The sequence below is a fragment of the Petaurus breviceps genome, unplaced genomic scaffold (assembly GCF_028583685.1).
Source record: "Petaurus breviceps papuanus isolate PSGF00001 unplaced genomic scaffold, PetGlider_PUasm1.0 80, whole genome shotgun sequence".
Lineage (NCBI taxonomy): Eukaryota > Metazoa > Chordata > Mammalia > Diprotodontia > Petauridae > Petaurus > Petaurus breviceps.
The window spans coordinates 21974264-21989542 of NW_027186540.1; the positions used below are offsets into that span (position 1 = coordinate 21974264).

Sequence of the window (15279 nt, forward strand, 5' to 3'; positions counted from 1 at the left end):
TCCACAATGTCGAGTGACCCACGAGAAATTCCCCATTATGCTATGTAACTCCCATCGTGAGATGCACAAGTTAAACAGCCACGGATGAATTGTGATCTGCATCACTGGTAGGAGTACTAACAGTGATGAGATCCTAAATCTATTGCAGTATTGAAGCAATTTCATTATATGTCTCTTTCCAAAGATCAAGCATCAACCTATCAAGAAGAATTTTTAAAGCACCAACTATGTGCCAGGTACTTGACCAACTACTGAGGATACAAAGACAAAACCAATCCTCTGAAATAACCCCTGCTCTCAAGAGGCTTACATTCTGTTAGGAGAATGAATGTATACATATCTAAATCTACAGAGAATATATGTAGAATGAAGACAAAATAAATATAAAGCTCTTAAATCTTGAGCTCTTTCTCTCCTGGGAGAAGTGAATCATACTCATATAGACCTTGTTATAAACTAAACAAGAAAATACCATCATTTTGAAGCAAAATAGAAAGATCTCCAGATTCTCCTTAGGAAAGAAAATAAATGATTTAGCTGCCTTGATTCCATTTGAGACCCTGTCCTTTCTCATTCACTACTTTCCTATGTCTCTCTTCCCTTTTGTGACTTAAACTCCTTGAGAAGGTAACCTTCAATAGGCCACTGCTCACTCTCTTAAGTCTTTGTAGTCTGGCTTCTGTCCTCATCAAGCAACCAAAATTACTCTCTGCAAACTTACTGATAATCTTTCGATTGCCAAATCCAGTGGTTTTCCCCAGTCCTCATCCTTTTTGACATCTATGCAGCCTTGGACACTGCTGATCTCCCTCCTCTCCTTGGTACTCTCTTCTCACTAGGTTTTTATGACAGTGATCTCTCCTGGCTTTCCTCCTACTGGGTTGACCCCTCCTCTGTTTCCTTTGCTGGATTTTCATTTAAGTCATGCCCACTAAATGTGGGGGTCATCCATGTGGCTGTCCTGGGCCCTCTTCTCTTCTCCCTCTATACCTTTTCACTTGGTGATCACATGCTTCCAAAGTTTCAATTATTATCTCTTGGTTAATATGGAAATATGTTTTGCATGATTTCACATGTAGAACTGATATATTGCTTGCTGATATCATATTGCTTGCCTTCTCAATGAGTGGGGGAGGAGCTGGAGGGAAGGAGTAAATTTAGAACTCAAAATTTTTTAAATGTTCAAAATAAACAAATAATAAGTTTTAAAAGTTATCTCTGTCTAGATGATTCTCGGATCTATTCATCCAGCCCCAATCTCTCTCCTGATCTTTAGTCTTGCATATGCAACTGCCTATTAGATATCTTGAATGTCCCACAGAAATCTTAAACACAATACGATCAAAACTGAACTCCTGATCTTTCCTCCTAAATCCTCTCTCCTTTCCAGGTTCCCTAGGAGACTTCTAAGGGTACCACCATCCTTATAGCTACCCAGGCTTTTAACCTAGGTGTCATTCTCATCTCCCACCCCCATATCCAATATGCTGTCAAAGTCTTCTGATTCTGCCTTCTTAACACCTCTTGTATACACCCCACTTCTCTCTTCTGATGCTATCACCATGCTGGTAAGGGCCCTCATCTCCTCACACCTGTAGCAATAACTTGTTGGTTGGTCTCCCTGCCTCAAGTTCCTCTCCATTCTAATTCAGCCTCCTCTCAGTTGTCAAATTGATCTTCCTAATAACTAAAGTGTGACCATGTAACCCCAACCCCATTAAATAAAGTACAGTTTGTTAAATATTAAGCCCAGGATAAAACATAAATTAATCCTCTGTTTGGTTTTAAAACCTTTCATTATTTGGTCCCTTCCTATCTTTCCATTGGTCTTATACTGTACTCCCCTACAAGTATTCTGTGATCTAGGGACACTGGCCTCCTTGCTTGTGTGTGCACAGAAAAATATCTAACATTTATATTATCCTTTAAGATTTGCAAAGTGCTTTACAAATATTATCTCATTTCATCCTAACAACATCACTTAGAGGTAAGTGTTCTTACTATATTCATTTTGCATGTGAGGAAACTGAGGCAGAGAGAGGTTAAGCAATTTGCCTAGGATTGCACAGTATCTCAGAATGAATTTGGACCAAGGTCTTCCTGACTGCAGGTCTAGTACTCTAAGCACTGAGCAACCTAGCTGCCAAGATGATCCAATTCTCAACTCTGCCTTTTCACTAGATGTCTTTCATGCCTGGAATTCTCCCCCTTCTCCTCACCACCTTTTAGCTCCCCTGGCTTCTTTCAAGTCTCAGATAAAGTCTCACATTCTGCAAGGAGACTTTTCCAGTCCTCCTTAATCTTAGTGCCTACCATCCGATAAGATTCCCAATTTATACTGTCTGTATCTTATTTGTAAACAGTTCACATATTCTGTCCCTCATCAGATTATGAGTCCTTTTGAACATGGGCTATCCCCCCCCCATCTTTGTATCCCTAGGGCTTAGCATGGTGACTGATGCATTATAGATGTTTGATATATGATCGTTTACTAATTACCAAAACAAAACAAGAACTATCGTTTCCTTAGACTTAGTCACTTTGTCACAAAATTCTCATAATGATTCTTTTGATTATCAAGTCTCTTCCCCTTTAATGACTCCATACAACATTTGCCCAAGCAGATGAAGAATATGAGTGACACTTATATGACAAAATTTGGTGCTGAATATTAAAACGTAGAAAAGTCATTAAAAGATGACTCCTTAATATTAATATCCTCCTTGATATATTACATAGCCATAAATCCTAAAATTTCACAATATCAAAAGAATTGAAATCACAAATGATCAAAAGAAATGGCAAAGGAATGGTGTACAATGAACAGAAACAGACTGTGTTACCCATAATGACTCACATTCAGGAAGTGGTATAAAATCCATTATTTGGGATATGTGTAAGCAAAAAATGAGGTTGGATGGTCATGTAGCCAGAGACAGAAAATAAATAGAAAGGCCAAGTAGTGTATTAGTACACTTGAAATACTAAAAGAAGAAGTAGGGTTTCACATGAAAAAAGGTCTGCATATGGCATAATCTGTATCAGAAGAGTAAGCAACCAAATCAATAAAATCTAGGATTACATCTGTTTGATGCACACCTTCATTTCATTTCATTATTTCACATTATAAACCACTATGAGATGCCTCATCAATTTTTCACAAGGTTTTCCTCTGCCTAACAGATTAATCTTCATGACTTGAGCATTTAAAATCAGGTGGTACTCTTTGAGAAGATTGCAAATAGATGGATACTTAACTCTAATTCTATGGAACATAGCATAAGTACCAAAGGATGTTACTTCAGTGTTACAGATAACAGTCTTGCTGTTTATTGGCTATTACATCCCACAGTTTAGTCTCTTTGTTTTACAATTTGATTTCTTACACTTTCTTTCAGAAATTGAGTTTTCTTAAATTGTGTTCAGAGAGCAGAACTGTTGGAAAAACTAATTTTTAAGTAATTCCCAGTTAAATTGTCCTTTCAAAGGAACCAATCTGGTTTCTGGATTCAGAGATTCTTTTTTTTTCTTTTTTTTTTTTTGGAGGGTGGGAGGGCAGGGCAATTTGGGGTAAGTGACTTGCCCAAGGTCACACGGCTAGTAACTGTTAAGTGTCTGATACCGAATTTGAACTCAGGTCCTCCTGACTCCAGCGCTGGTGTTCTATTCACCGTACCACCTAGCTGCCCTGATTTGGAGTTTCTAAAGAGATCTAGTAAAGAATCTGACATTAATCACATCCCTAGGCTAGGCCAACTTTCTTTATTTGTCTCATAAGGATATGACAATTACTATATGAGTCAGAAAGGTATTCTATTTACTCCTGACAGTGATATTTTGTAATATTTTATGGCAGGTTCCTTTGGCTCCTCATCTAATCTTTATTTTTCTATTACAAAACATGCTTGGTATCAATTCTTTAATGTGTATAAAACATGAAGCCACTGAGAGAACAATACTCATTTCTAAGCAATCTGACAATCATGCTATTGTTTTTGTCATCAGAAGTTTTTAGCTACATGTAAATTTTGTAACTGTATCTGAATTGTTTCAGACAATTTTATTATTATTTTTTTTTGTCAAGGCAATTGGGGTTAATTGCCTTGTGTTGTGTTAATTACCTTGAATTGTGATCTGCATCACTGGTAGGAGTACTAACAGGGTCACATGGCTAGTAAGTGTCAACTGTCTGAAGTTGGGCATGAACTCAGGTGCTCCTGCTCCTGGGGCCGGTACTCTATCTATCACAGCACCTTGTTGCCTCTGACAATTTTATATTTTTAATGTAAAAGGGCGGAAATCTGCTTTTATAATGAAATCTTACAAATGGCAAGTTGTAACCAATAAATAGTACCAGTAGAAAATATGTTAGTCTGAAATAATCATGTAGCAATCCATTCCCAGGTTTCTTTGAAAACATTATAGCTTAGCGATTATTTATGACAATCTACTTAATGCAAAATTATGTTTTTAGTCTCAATGAAACAAAGAAACCCTCCATCACTGAGAGTATTTTTGTTGACCAACAAAGTTGGAGTCAAACCATAAATATTAACATGCTTCAAAGTGAACCTTTTTATTTTACTGTAACAATTCTCCCGACAGGTAGAAGTTTCATTATTCTGATGGCAGTTCTTTGTTTCTGCTCTCAATTATTTTGGTGTTTGTTCTTTGTTCTACAACAAAGAATCATGTGAGATGTGTATCTGAGTTGGAAAGACTAAGTTTTTAAAGTCACAATTAGGTGGTTAATGCATCCTTTCAAAATTGTTAGGTATGAAAATAAGCCAGAGAGACTCTGCTGCAGCACTATTCAGCAGACACAGAGGAATCTCTGAAATACAATGGAGAATTTGAAATTTAAATGTCACTGAAGTCTGTGGGCCCACACATATAATAATTGGAGCGATTCATATACATGGCTTTCAGCAGGCAGGAAAGAGGAAAAAGAGGAGGAGGATTAATGGGGAAATTATATTCATTTGAACTCTTTGCACAAACTGGAGATTTATGAATAGTTTGCAGTGACATCACACCAATGACAGACAATAAATAAACAACTGAAAGGCCGTTTTTCAAGAGTAATGTCTTTGACAATGATCATTGCTCTTCTTGGGTCAAAATGAAGTCACTCAGCCTTTGGTCAGGTCCACTGCCCAGACAAGTTAATCAACTGGAAACACACTGACAATTATGCATTATCTAATCATCATTCTTTCCTGAGCATGAGAAAAATGAAATTTGTCACCATGCCTGAGAATGGTACTCTATCTACCCATGATATCTTGTATCTGGAAATGGCCAGCGTTGGACTCAATGACATTAACTAATAAACTGTTGCCTGGCATCATAAAGTATAAGCATACATTTTATAATATGACTCTGTCTAGTAGTACTTCATAAACATGGTGATGATGATGATGATGATGATGATTTAGCTAAGGGAATGGAAATCATGAGTTACTTCAAACTATGGAGCAGACCATTTTCTGGACACTTTGTACTTCTACTTCTCACTGTGAGAGTTCTGACTCTCAATTCCTCTTATCCATTGAGTAGCTAGACTGTCAGTGAAGGGTTTTTCTTTCCATGTTTTTCCTAGTAATGTTCCTAATCTGCTTTAGTCCTGATTGTCTGGATATTGTATTTCCACTCTCATTCTCATACTCAGATTTCTAGTAGTTGAGATGCTGTTACATTTGCTGTTGTTTCGCTCTTGGGTAATAGCAGTAGTTAATAGTGAGCTATGGAACCACAAAAGAAATAACTGTGCAAAAAAATCATTCTAATTTAGAATAGTCTTCTCTTCCCTATAAAATGATATACTTCTAAAGGGAAGGAATTATTCTTTCTACATGTATATTTAGACCCTAGCATAGTGTCTTGTACATAATAGGCATTTCCTAAATAATGGGGCAGGTGGCTTAGTAAATATAGTTGTAGACTTGAAGTTAGGAAATTGTTATTTTTCAATCATTTGGTTGTGGCTGACTCTACATGACCCTGTAGATATTGCCCATTGGTTTTTTTTGCCCAAAGATTTTTTTGTTTGTTTATTTGTTTTGGTGAAGATACTGGAGTAGTTTGCCATTTCCTTCTCCAGTGCATCCCTCTTTTACAAATGAGGAACTGAGGCATATAGGGGTTAAGTGACTTGCCCAGGGCCATATAACTAGTATTTGTCAGAGGCTGGATATGAACTTAGATCTTCCTGATTCTACACCTAGCACTCCATCCACTGTGCCACCTAGCTATCTTAAGTCAGGAGGCCATGAGTTTAAATTTATTTTCAGACACATTATCTTTGTGACTCTTAATTTTGAACCACTGTTTGTCTCAGTTTCCTCATTGGTAAAATGGGCACAAGAGCATTTTGCTTTCACTTAGTTGTTGTAAGCATAAAGAGAAATATTTGGAAAGTCCTTAAAGTGCTATATAAATGCTAGCTTTTGTTACTGTTACTGTTGCTGTTACTACTACTACTACCACTACTACTACTACTACTCATATTATAATATTTGTTGAGTTGTCATGGTCACTTCATCTCTCCTTTCCCTTTGCAAGTAAAATCAGGAATCATAGAAAAGATTGAAATCAATTCTAGAAATATTTATTTTGTCTACAATCTGCAAAGAACTATACTTTGATAGTTGTGGTGGCACCAATGCAGTTCCTATCTCAAGTTTATAAATCATGTTTACAGATTATTAAGATACAATTTAGAATATGAGGAATTGCCCATGTCAAACAGAGAGCTAGGATAGCTTAGAGGAAGAAATTATTACTTCTAAATAGGGGACCAAAGAAGGTGGCTCATGAAGGAAGTATTTCAATAGGTCGGGATATATTTAAGGTACACATATGCAGAAATAGAAAAAGGCAGAAAGAGATTTGGGAATTTCCAATAGTCCAGTTTGGCTGTCTAGAGAATGCTGGAAAATGTGTGCATGAAGCCTGGGAAGTCTGGCCAGAGCCAGATTGTGGTCATCTTTGCATGGTAGGATAACGACTCTGTGTTTTGTAAGCAAAGAAAAGCTGCCGATATTTTTAAGTGATTAGAGCTGTACATTGAGAGATATCTTTGGCAATACTCTGAAGGATGGAAGAAAGACTTGAGGCAGGGAAAAAGCATGGATCACGATCATAGCAATCCAGACAACGGGTAATGAGGATTTTAATCAGAATGGGGGAATAGCATGAGTAGAAAAGGAAGAGGAGATGAATATTTGAGATATCTGAGAGGCTGAATTAAGGCTCAACAACTGAATGGATGTCAGAGCTGAGAGGCACAGAACAGCTGAACGTGAGTGAGGCTCTGAGACTGGGTCCTTGGGAGAAGGAAGGGACCATATCCGAAATAGGGAAGTCAGGGAGTGTCGAACATTCTCAGTCATTTTTAAAATTGCTCCCATTATCCTGAATACCCCTAGAGACTAAATCTCTCTTTCCCCTCCATGCCTCCTTTCCTCTCTCACTCCATGTCTTGTCTTGTCTTCTCTCTGTCTCTGTCTCTCTCTCTCTGTCTCTGTCTCTCTCTCTCTGTCTCTGTCTCTCTCTGTCTCTGTCTCTCTCTGTCTCTCTCTGTCTCTCTCTGTCTCTGTCTCTCTCTCTCCCTCCCTCCCTCTCTCCTATTTTATTTATTTTCTCCAGAGTCATAGGATACTATATAAGTCAGATCCCGACTCTTATTGCTTTTTGAAATTAATTGCTTCCATGAATTTAATTGCTCAACTGCTGCCAACAGCACAGTCCTCCTCGATTTGTATTTCCCTGACCCTATAATTATCACCTTTACATACAGAAACAGAAATGTTCCAGTCTTTGGTAGAACTTCTCTCCTTGATTTGAGCAATTAAGCTAATTTTCTCTATCCTAGGCAATCCTTGCAGTGATTTTCATCCTCCTAGCTGCCTGGCATTTTGTCCCCTAAGCAGATTGATTGAAGTACTCAATTACCTACAGTACATGAGATGTCTTCATCTTTGTCTTCATTTCTGATGTATCCTGTCCCTACTGGGGGCACATCACATTCATCTAGAGCCACTTTCTGAGAGGTTGCCACTGTTCTTCCTTGCTCTCTCCTGAATGCTACCTCTCTGTTATTCTCGTTCTATTATTGTGCTGGAGGGGAAACATCTGTTGTTGTCTAGTCACCATTTGTCATCTTATTTTTCCAACAGTCCCTTGTTTCCTACTAGAACATCCTAGTCTAGTAATATTATAGTTCCGGATGCCTTCTGTGATCCTCATACGGTAAGCATTAAGGGGGATAAACATTTCAGTTGTTCAACAAAGCAAGTTTTTATCCTTGACTTCAGAGATGCCTGGAAGATAAAGGCCTCTCTGTTTCATTTTTTTTTTAAAAGATTAATCTGTTTCCTAGTCCTTTTAAGTATCACTATGTATCCTCAGCCAGGGGTTCTTGATCAAGATCCACAGAAATCTCAGAGGTCTATGGATAAATTCCATGAGATCACTGAACTTGGATGAGGAAAAAATTACACAGAAATTGTCTCTTTCTCTAACATTGGATTTCCTCTGTAATATTAGATATTTTATTTTACATATTTAAAAATATTATTTTGAGAATGGGTCAACAGACTTCACCAGACTGCTAAGGAGGTCCATGACATACACAAGAAAGTTAAGAGTCCTTGATAGAAACTCTGTTCTTCACATGTCATTCTTAAGAGATCAATCTTTCATTTGGTGGAAAGGACACTGAATTGGCATCAGAGTCCCTGTCCCTGGTCCAAACTCAGGCTCTGTTATTTTCTATCTATATGAACCCTGGCAAGTCAATTTCTCTGACCTCATTTCTTCATATGAAAGGTTTGAGGTAGATGACCTATAAAATCCTTTGTGGCTTTAAGTCTGTGATCCAGTGATTTAACCTTTGTCAAATAGCTGGTGTTGCATAATGTATTTTTTTTTAAAGTATTAAGGTTTTGGATCTTATTAAGCATACTTGAAAAACAATGTCACTGAGACTGAATGAAACATTGATACCAATAATAAGGAGGTACTGTTCCTGAAATTCCAGAGAGGAATATAATGTCTTGCATGATCTAAGTGCTTAATAGAAATGTTTGTTGAACAGAACTTATTTGAATTGAACTACATGGAGACATCTCAGGTTTTCTTCTTCCTACCTGTTAGTCTTTGGCTGCCACTATATAACTAAGGCAGAAAGCACAGTGGCTTGAACTTAGTATCTTCTCAATAAATGTTCCCTTGTTAGGAGAAAGGCAGGAAGAAGGAGAAGAAAATTGTTTTCCAAGAATGGTGAGAGATTTGTGGAAATCAACTTAAACTCTCTGCAGCAGGTAGGTAGCACAATAGATAGGACATTTGGGCTGGAGTTAGGAAGAGCTGAGCTCAAATAAAGCCTCAGACACTGTGTGGCCAAAGGCAAGTCACTTAACTGCTGTCTGCCTCAGTTTCCTCAACTGTAAAATGGGGATAATAATAGCATCTACTTCCAAAGTTTGTTGAGAGGATGAACTGAGATAATATTTGTAAAGCGTTTAACAAAGAACCTGGCACATAGTAGGTACTTAATGCTTATTCCATCTTCTTCCCTCCTCTTACTATTGCATTTGGTCCAATGGCATATTCGGTTGAGTGAAAGCAACAGTTAAGAGTCAGGAGTAGAGTTATGTTTATGGACCAGACCAAAAAAAACTGGCCATTTGGTCAGAAGTGAAGGGAGGGAAGGGGAATGAAAGAGAGGGTAAAAGTGGGAGAATGGAGAGGGGAGGAAGGAATGTTGTGGAAGAATGAGGACAGGTATGCTTTTTAAACTTGTAATATTTCTTCTACTTAATAACTTCAAACAATGCCGTTTAATATATTAGAAAGTCTTAATCAATCACTAAACATTTACTAAGCATCTATTACATGCATAAGACTTTTGTTTGGAATTTGTAAGTTCTGAAGACTTAGGAAATTAACTTTTATAGACATTAGTTTGTGTCAGTATGAGGCAATGTAGTGAGATGTATGACTGGACTGAAAAATAAATCAGCAGAGCCTTTTGGCAATATGTAGACATAACCCCAGTTTCTTGATTTGTACTCCCACAAAAATACATTTTAACATATTTTATCTCTTCTGCAGAACCATTTAGTAATTTTTTCCCTCAAAAGCAAAGGTATGATTGTTTGACCATTAGTATACCCAAGTACTTTGCTACTGTTTTGTACAGCAAGGCTCAGAGAGAGGGGTCCCATACAAAGCCATGACACTTCCAAACCAAAGGGGATAAGTTTTCTCTTACCCTCTCAACCAAATGAATGAAACTTTCCCCTGTGCTTTCAGGGGAGGAAGGAGGATCACACGTATTGTTAAGAAATGAAAACATGCAAGCTATCGAATGAACAAAGTTAAAATAGTGTCTACACATGTGCTGCTGAATGAAAGTGGCAAAAATCATGCAACTGTTAATGACTGGGTCCACTACAGATTTGTTACATAACTTCAACTGAGTCTTCACTGCCCCAGGTAATGCGACTATACCTCCCTTATCAACCCACTCTCCCACTCTCCATAGTGACTCTTCCAAACCTTCCCATCCCTCCTCAAGTCTCCTGTGGGTGTCCCCTGTCACCACTCTCTCAGCTGACAACCTTGCCTCATATTTTACAGAAAAAAATGAGGCTATTCTCCATGAACTCCCTCTTCTTCATCTTCTTTCACTCAGGTACCTTCTACCTCTTTTTCTTCCATAACCCCATTTCACATGATGAAATGCCTTTAACTTCTTAACAATGCTGACTCAACTTGTTCAAGTGATCCCATTCCATCTGTCTCCTCCAATAGATTGCCTCCTCTCACCACTCTTTAATTGATTTTCAATCCTTCCCTCTCTAGTGGCTCATTTCCTACTGTGTACAAACACTCCCGTTTCTCCTATCCTGAAAAAAAAAAACACCTCCCTTGATCCTTCAGTTCCCAAATACCATCCTATACTTCTGGCCTTTATAGCTAAACTTCTCAAAAAAAAAGATCATTTACAATAGGTGCCTCCATTATCTCCATTCTCTCACTCTCTTCTTAACTCCTTATAGACTGGCTTTCAACTTCATCATTCCACCACAACTCTCCCTCCAAAATTACTAATGACCTTTTAGATGCTAAATTCAATGCCCTTTTCTCAAACCTCCTTTTCCTTGATCTCTCAGCAGTTTTTAACACTGCTGAACACTCTCTGCTTTGATACTCTCATCTCTATTAATTCCAGTGCTTTCTGTCTTTTAATTATTTCCTAATCATCCTGTATATAACTTGATTTGTATATTTTTTGTATGTTTTATCATTCAATAAACTGTAAGCTCCTAGTGGGTAGGGACTATCTATTGCCTCCCTTTTTGTATCCCCAGTGCTTAGCACAGTGCCTGGTATATAGTAGGTACTTACTAAATATTTAGTGATTATTAATTGATGCAGGAGAAGGAGACATCTTGGGCTCTTTAGAATGAGAAGACCTTAAGAATTTAGGAGAAATTGTGTTTTGGTTCAATAGAGATTTGGTGCTACTTTACTGAAAATGCTTTGTTATAATACCCAACTCTGAGAAATTATTTTCTTGACCTTAGAAAGTTTACAATGTCTATTCTAGGCTAGACTGCATATTATATCCAAAATAAGTAAAAATGAGACTTTATTAAGGAAGTTGGATGGTTTGCTTTCTTCTTTTCCTTTCCATAATTTTGCCCTGATTTAGTATTCTTTTCATGCCTTCCATTCTAAAACTTCTTTCATAATCATTTGTCTGTTATAGCTCAGGAAGACACCAGACATATTTAAATGAACTAGCAAAGGAAATGATTTTCACTTACACTTAGGCTGAGGTAACAAGTTCCCCATCATGTACAGTTCTACGTCTCATCACAGATCCATCAAAATACATAATCTTTCAAAGATTAAGAGTTTTGCCAGTTTTATATAGTGACCTTAAAGATGGTAAAAGAACGTTGTGGGGGATAAAGGGTAATACGCCATTAGAAAACATATCACAAAGCACATGAGATACTAAAGACAGGAATACTGTAATTTCAAATATCATAGGTTTTGGTGGGGAGAAAGGGAGTCTAGGTCAAAGAATTTGAAAAAAAAATCATGATAAGCAAAAAAGCACCAAATCCATAATATTGGTCAAGACATATATCAGATTCAGTTATAAACATAGATGAAAGAAAATCAATTGCTCTTCTTAGATAAAAAAACAGAATTTGAATCATATGAGAGTCAATTTGTATTCACCAAAAAAAAAAAAATCCTTGACCAAAACAAATTACCCTTACTAAAGTGAACCCACCTTGAAAGGAACAAATTCTATGATAATATCAGTACTAAAGGACTATAAAAGAAAATATCAAGTTTCTAAGAGAACTGGAGAATCCTGCAGGAATAAAGGATATGCCTAGAAAACTCTCTTATCTTTTTTCAATAAACATTTTTCAACTTATTAAAAAAGCCCTTTCAGGACACTAATAAAGTAAAATGATATTGTTCAAAACAAATTCTACTGATTTTAAACTTCTGTTTAAGTTTTCCTCTTTAGTTGCCTATTGGATATCTTGAACTAGATGTCCAGTAGACATCTTAAATTAAACGTGTAACCCCAAACTGAACTCATTCTCTTTTTCCCCCATTCCTCCCTTCTTCCTGATTTCCCTGTTAATGGCAAAAGCAGCTAAGTGGTACAGTGCCTAAAAGTGATGGACTTGGAGTGAAAAAGGCCCGAGTTCAAACCCTGTCCTTCTTCTTAGCAGTCTGACCCCTGAAAGCAAGTCACTTAACCCTTCTCAGCCTCAATTTCTGCATCTGGAAAATGAGGAATAATAGTAATCGGTCAGACCGACCTCCCAGGGTTGTTGTGAGGATTAGATGAGAATATTTTTAAAGCACAATGTAAATACTAGCTATGATAATGATTATTATCCCAGTTGGGACTCTATGACATATTTCAGAGATGTCAATGTAGAAAACTCCACATTCTCTATGTTAGCTCTATGGCTTTCATAGCTCTCGCAGATTCTGAACAGGAACTGGATGCGTGACAGGCATATCGTTGAATTGAATTAAAAGAGTCTTCAGTATCTTTCTCAACGGAAAACAAAACATTGAATCACAATTGTGCAACTTACCATATATTTGGATTCAGTTCCAGCTGGTGGTATGAGTCAAAGTCGTCTCTCAAGATAACACTGTCACTATGTATTTCAGCTAAAAAATAAATAAATAGAGTGGTATTGAGAGTTGTGCTACATTGATCTACTTTGTTAAGCAGAACTGACAGTGTGTTGTTGCCATTGCTAAAATTAAACATATTTCTTAATTTCAAGTAAAAGGACACATGTAACAATATAAATAGTAATTGGTTAATTTCATGCTCTCACTAAGCCAGGATTTCCCAGGAATAGACATCTCTCTGATTCAGTCAGTCCGGATATAGTGTAACTAAGGTGGAAACTTAGAATGAAATAAACCCAAACAAACAAGTTTATGAAATCACTTTCCAAATTAGTATCTCACAGAAGTCAAGGGTAGGAAGAAGTCAATTACTCAACCCCTCACAACTCTTACCTAACCCTTTGACAATACTAGCAGTTCCAAGAGTGTACATCAGCAGGTACTCATTCTCAAAACTATCCAAAGGAGGGCTTATCCCTCCAACTATCCATTTCCAACTAAAGATCCATCCCTGGAAAGAGACTCAGAAATAGTCTAGTTCAATCCTTCATTCTATAGATGAGCAACCAGGGCCCAGATGATTTGCTCAAAGTTAAACAAGTAATAATCATCAGAAGAGACATCAGAACCCAGAACCTCAGATTACCGAGTCAGTGTTTCTGTTGTAACTTTCTGCTTCTACTATCTACCTTGAAATCTCCTTTTATTTTCTTCTCTGCACTTGGTGATTCATTCATTTCTTGTTATTAGGATGGCTCAAAAGGTGTGACTTCTTGAAAGGTAAAAACATTACTGATATTTCCTCCGAGTTGTCAGGAGAAAATTAGTTGTATGAAAAAATACACACATAAATATTTAAAATATGTGTGTATATACATGAGTGTGTGCATGTGTGTATATATGTGTGTATACACTGCCCCTCCCCTGTGAATTCATCTGTAGCTCCTGGTGAAAATAAACCCCACTACATAAGATATAGAAAAGTCACACTGATTTCAACCATCATTAGCTTTTATATGTTATTTCTGGGTTGCTGGGGATATTTGGATCTCATTAAATAACACTGTAACTTATTATATATCCAAATAACTAAGCTCTGAAAAAAAAGGTTCTGCAGGTCACTAGCAGTGTAACATAGATATACATGTGATTTTCACAAAAGTAATCTATTTAGGCTTATCATTCCCTAAAGTTTTTGTCTTTTATATACTATAAAATGATTGCTTATTAACAAATAACTCTCACTCATAATAATAACAATAAAGTCACTAGGGATTTGGAATTATCGTTGAGTACCAGGAGGCATAGTGGAAAATCACTGGGCAATATTTTCATATTTAATTCACTGCGGATATGCTTCTCAAAACAATCTTTGCTTTTACTCTAGGCATTTTAGCAAGTTAACATATAATGAAGTAATTGGCAGCCATTGAATCAGCCTGTATTGAAATGAATGCTTGGAGGTAGAGGAACAGGTAGAATGGGAATTTATGCTGGAGGCAAATAATGATTTATTCTGCACATGGGAATGGATTAATCATGTCTCTCAGCAATAAGATAAATTCAATGAAGTGCCCAGAATCTTCATCTCTCTCAAATATCCAACCTAGCAAAGCTGAGGCCGGGCCTCTCAGGGTCACCATATTTCTCTTGCTGCCAAAAAGCAGGGCTTCCAAGCATCTAAGTTTGTCTGCCAAATTAAAGAAGGACCAAAGCTATAGCATACATAAAAGTAGTACTTCCAGAGGCAAATTTTCCAAAATGAAAAAAAAGTAAATTAATTGGATTCAAAGGTTCAAAGCAAAAGCCTAAAAGGCAAATAACTGACCCATGTGAGAAAGTCCCATAGTGGCAACTACCCAAGAAGCAAACCCATTAGGATTACAGCTTTCATCTTCTCTTAAGTAGGATAATGTAGAAAACCATTCAGAAAACAACTAACACTAAATCACGTTTTCAGCTCACAAAAAATGCCTGTTATTTTGCCAAATTCAGTGGTTAATGCTTAAATTGTTATTTTTCCATTTGTTAAAATAGGGCAAAGTGTCCATGTTGCTACTAAAGGATTATGATAAGAAAAAT

At 37.0% G+C, this 15279-nt stretch overlaps 1 protein-coding gene across 2 annotated transcripts in view; it reads right to left on the bottom strand.

The window, feature by feature from the left end:
- LOC138176051 (reelin) overlaps nt 1–15279 on the bottom strand; it is a 566262-nt gene that overhangs the window by 315854 nt on the left and 235129 nt on the right. For both annotated transcript variants that reach the window (XM_069106794.1, XM_069106793.1), the window contains exon 6: nt 13152–13230. In XM_069106794.1, coding sequence (XP_068962895.1) covers nt 13152–13230 — 79 coding nt within the window. The remainder of the gene's footprint in view (nt 1–13151; nt 13231–15279) is intronic.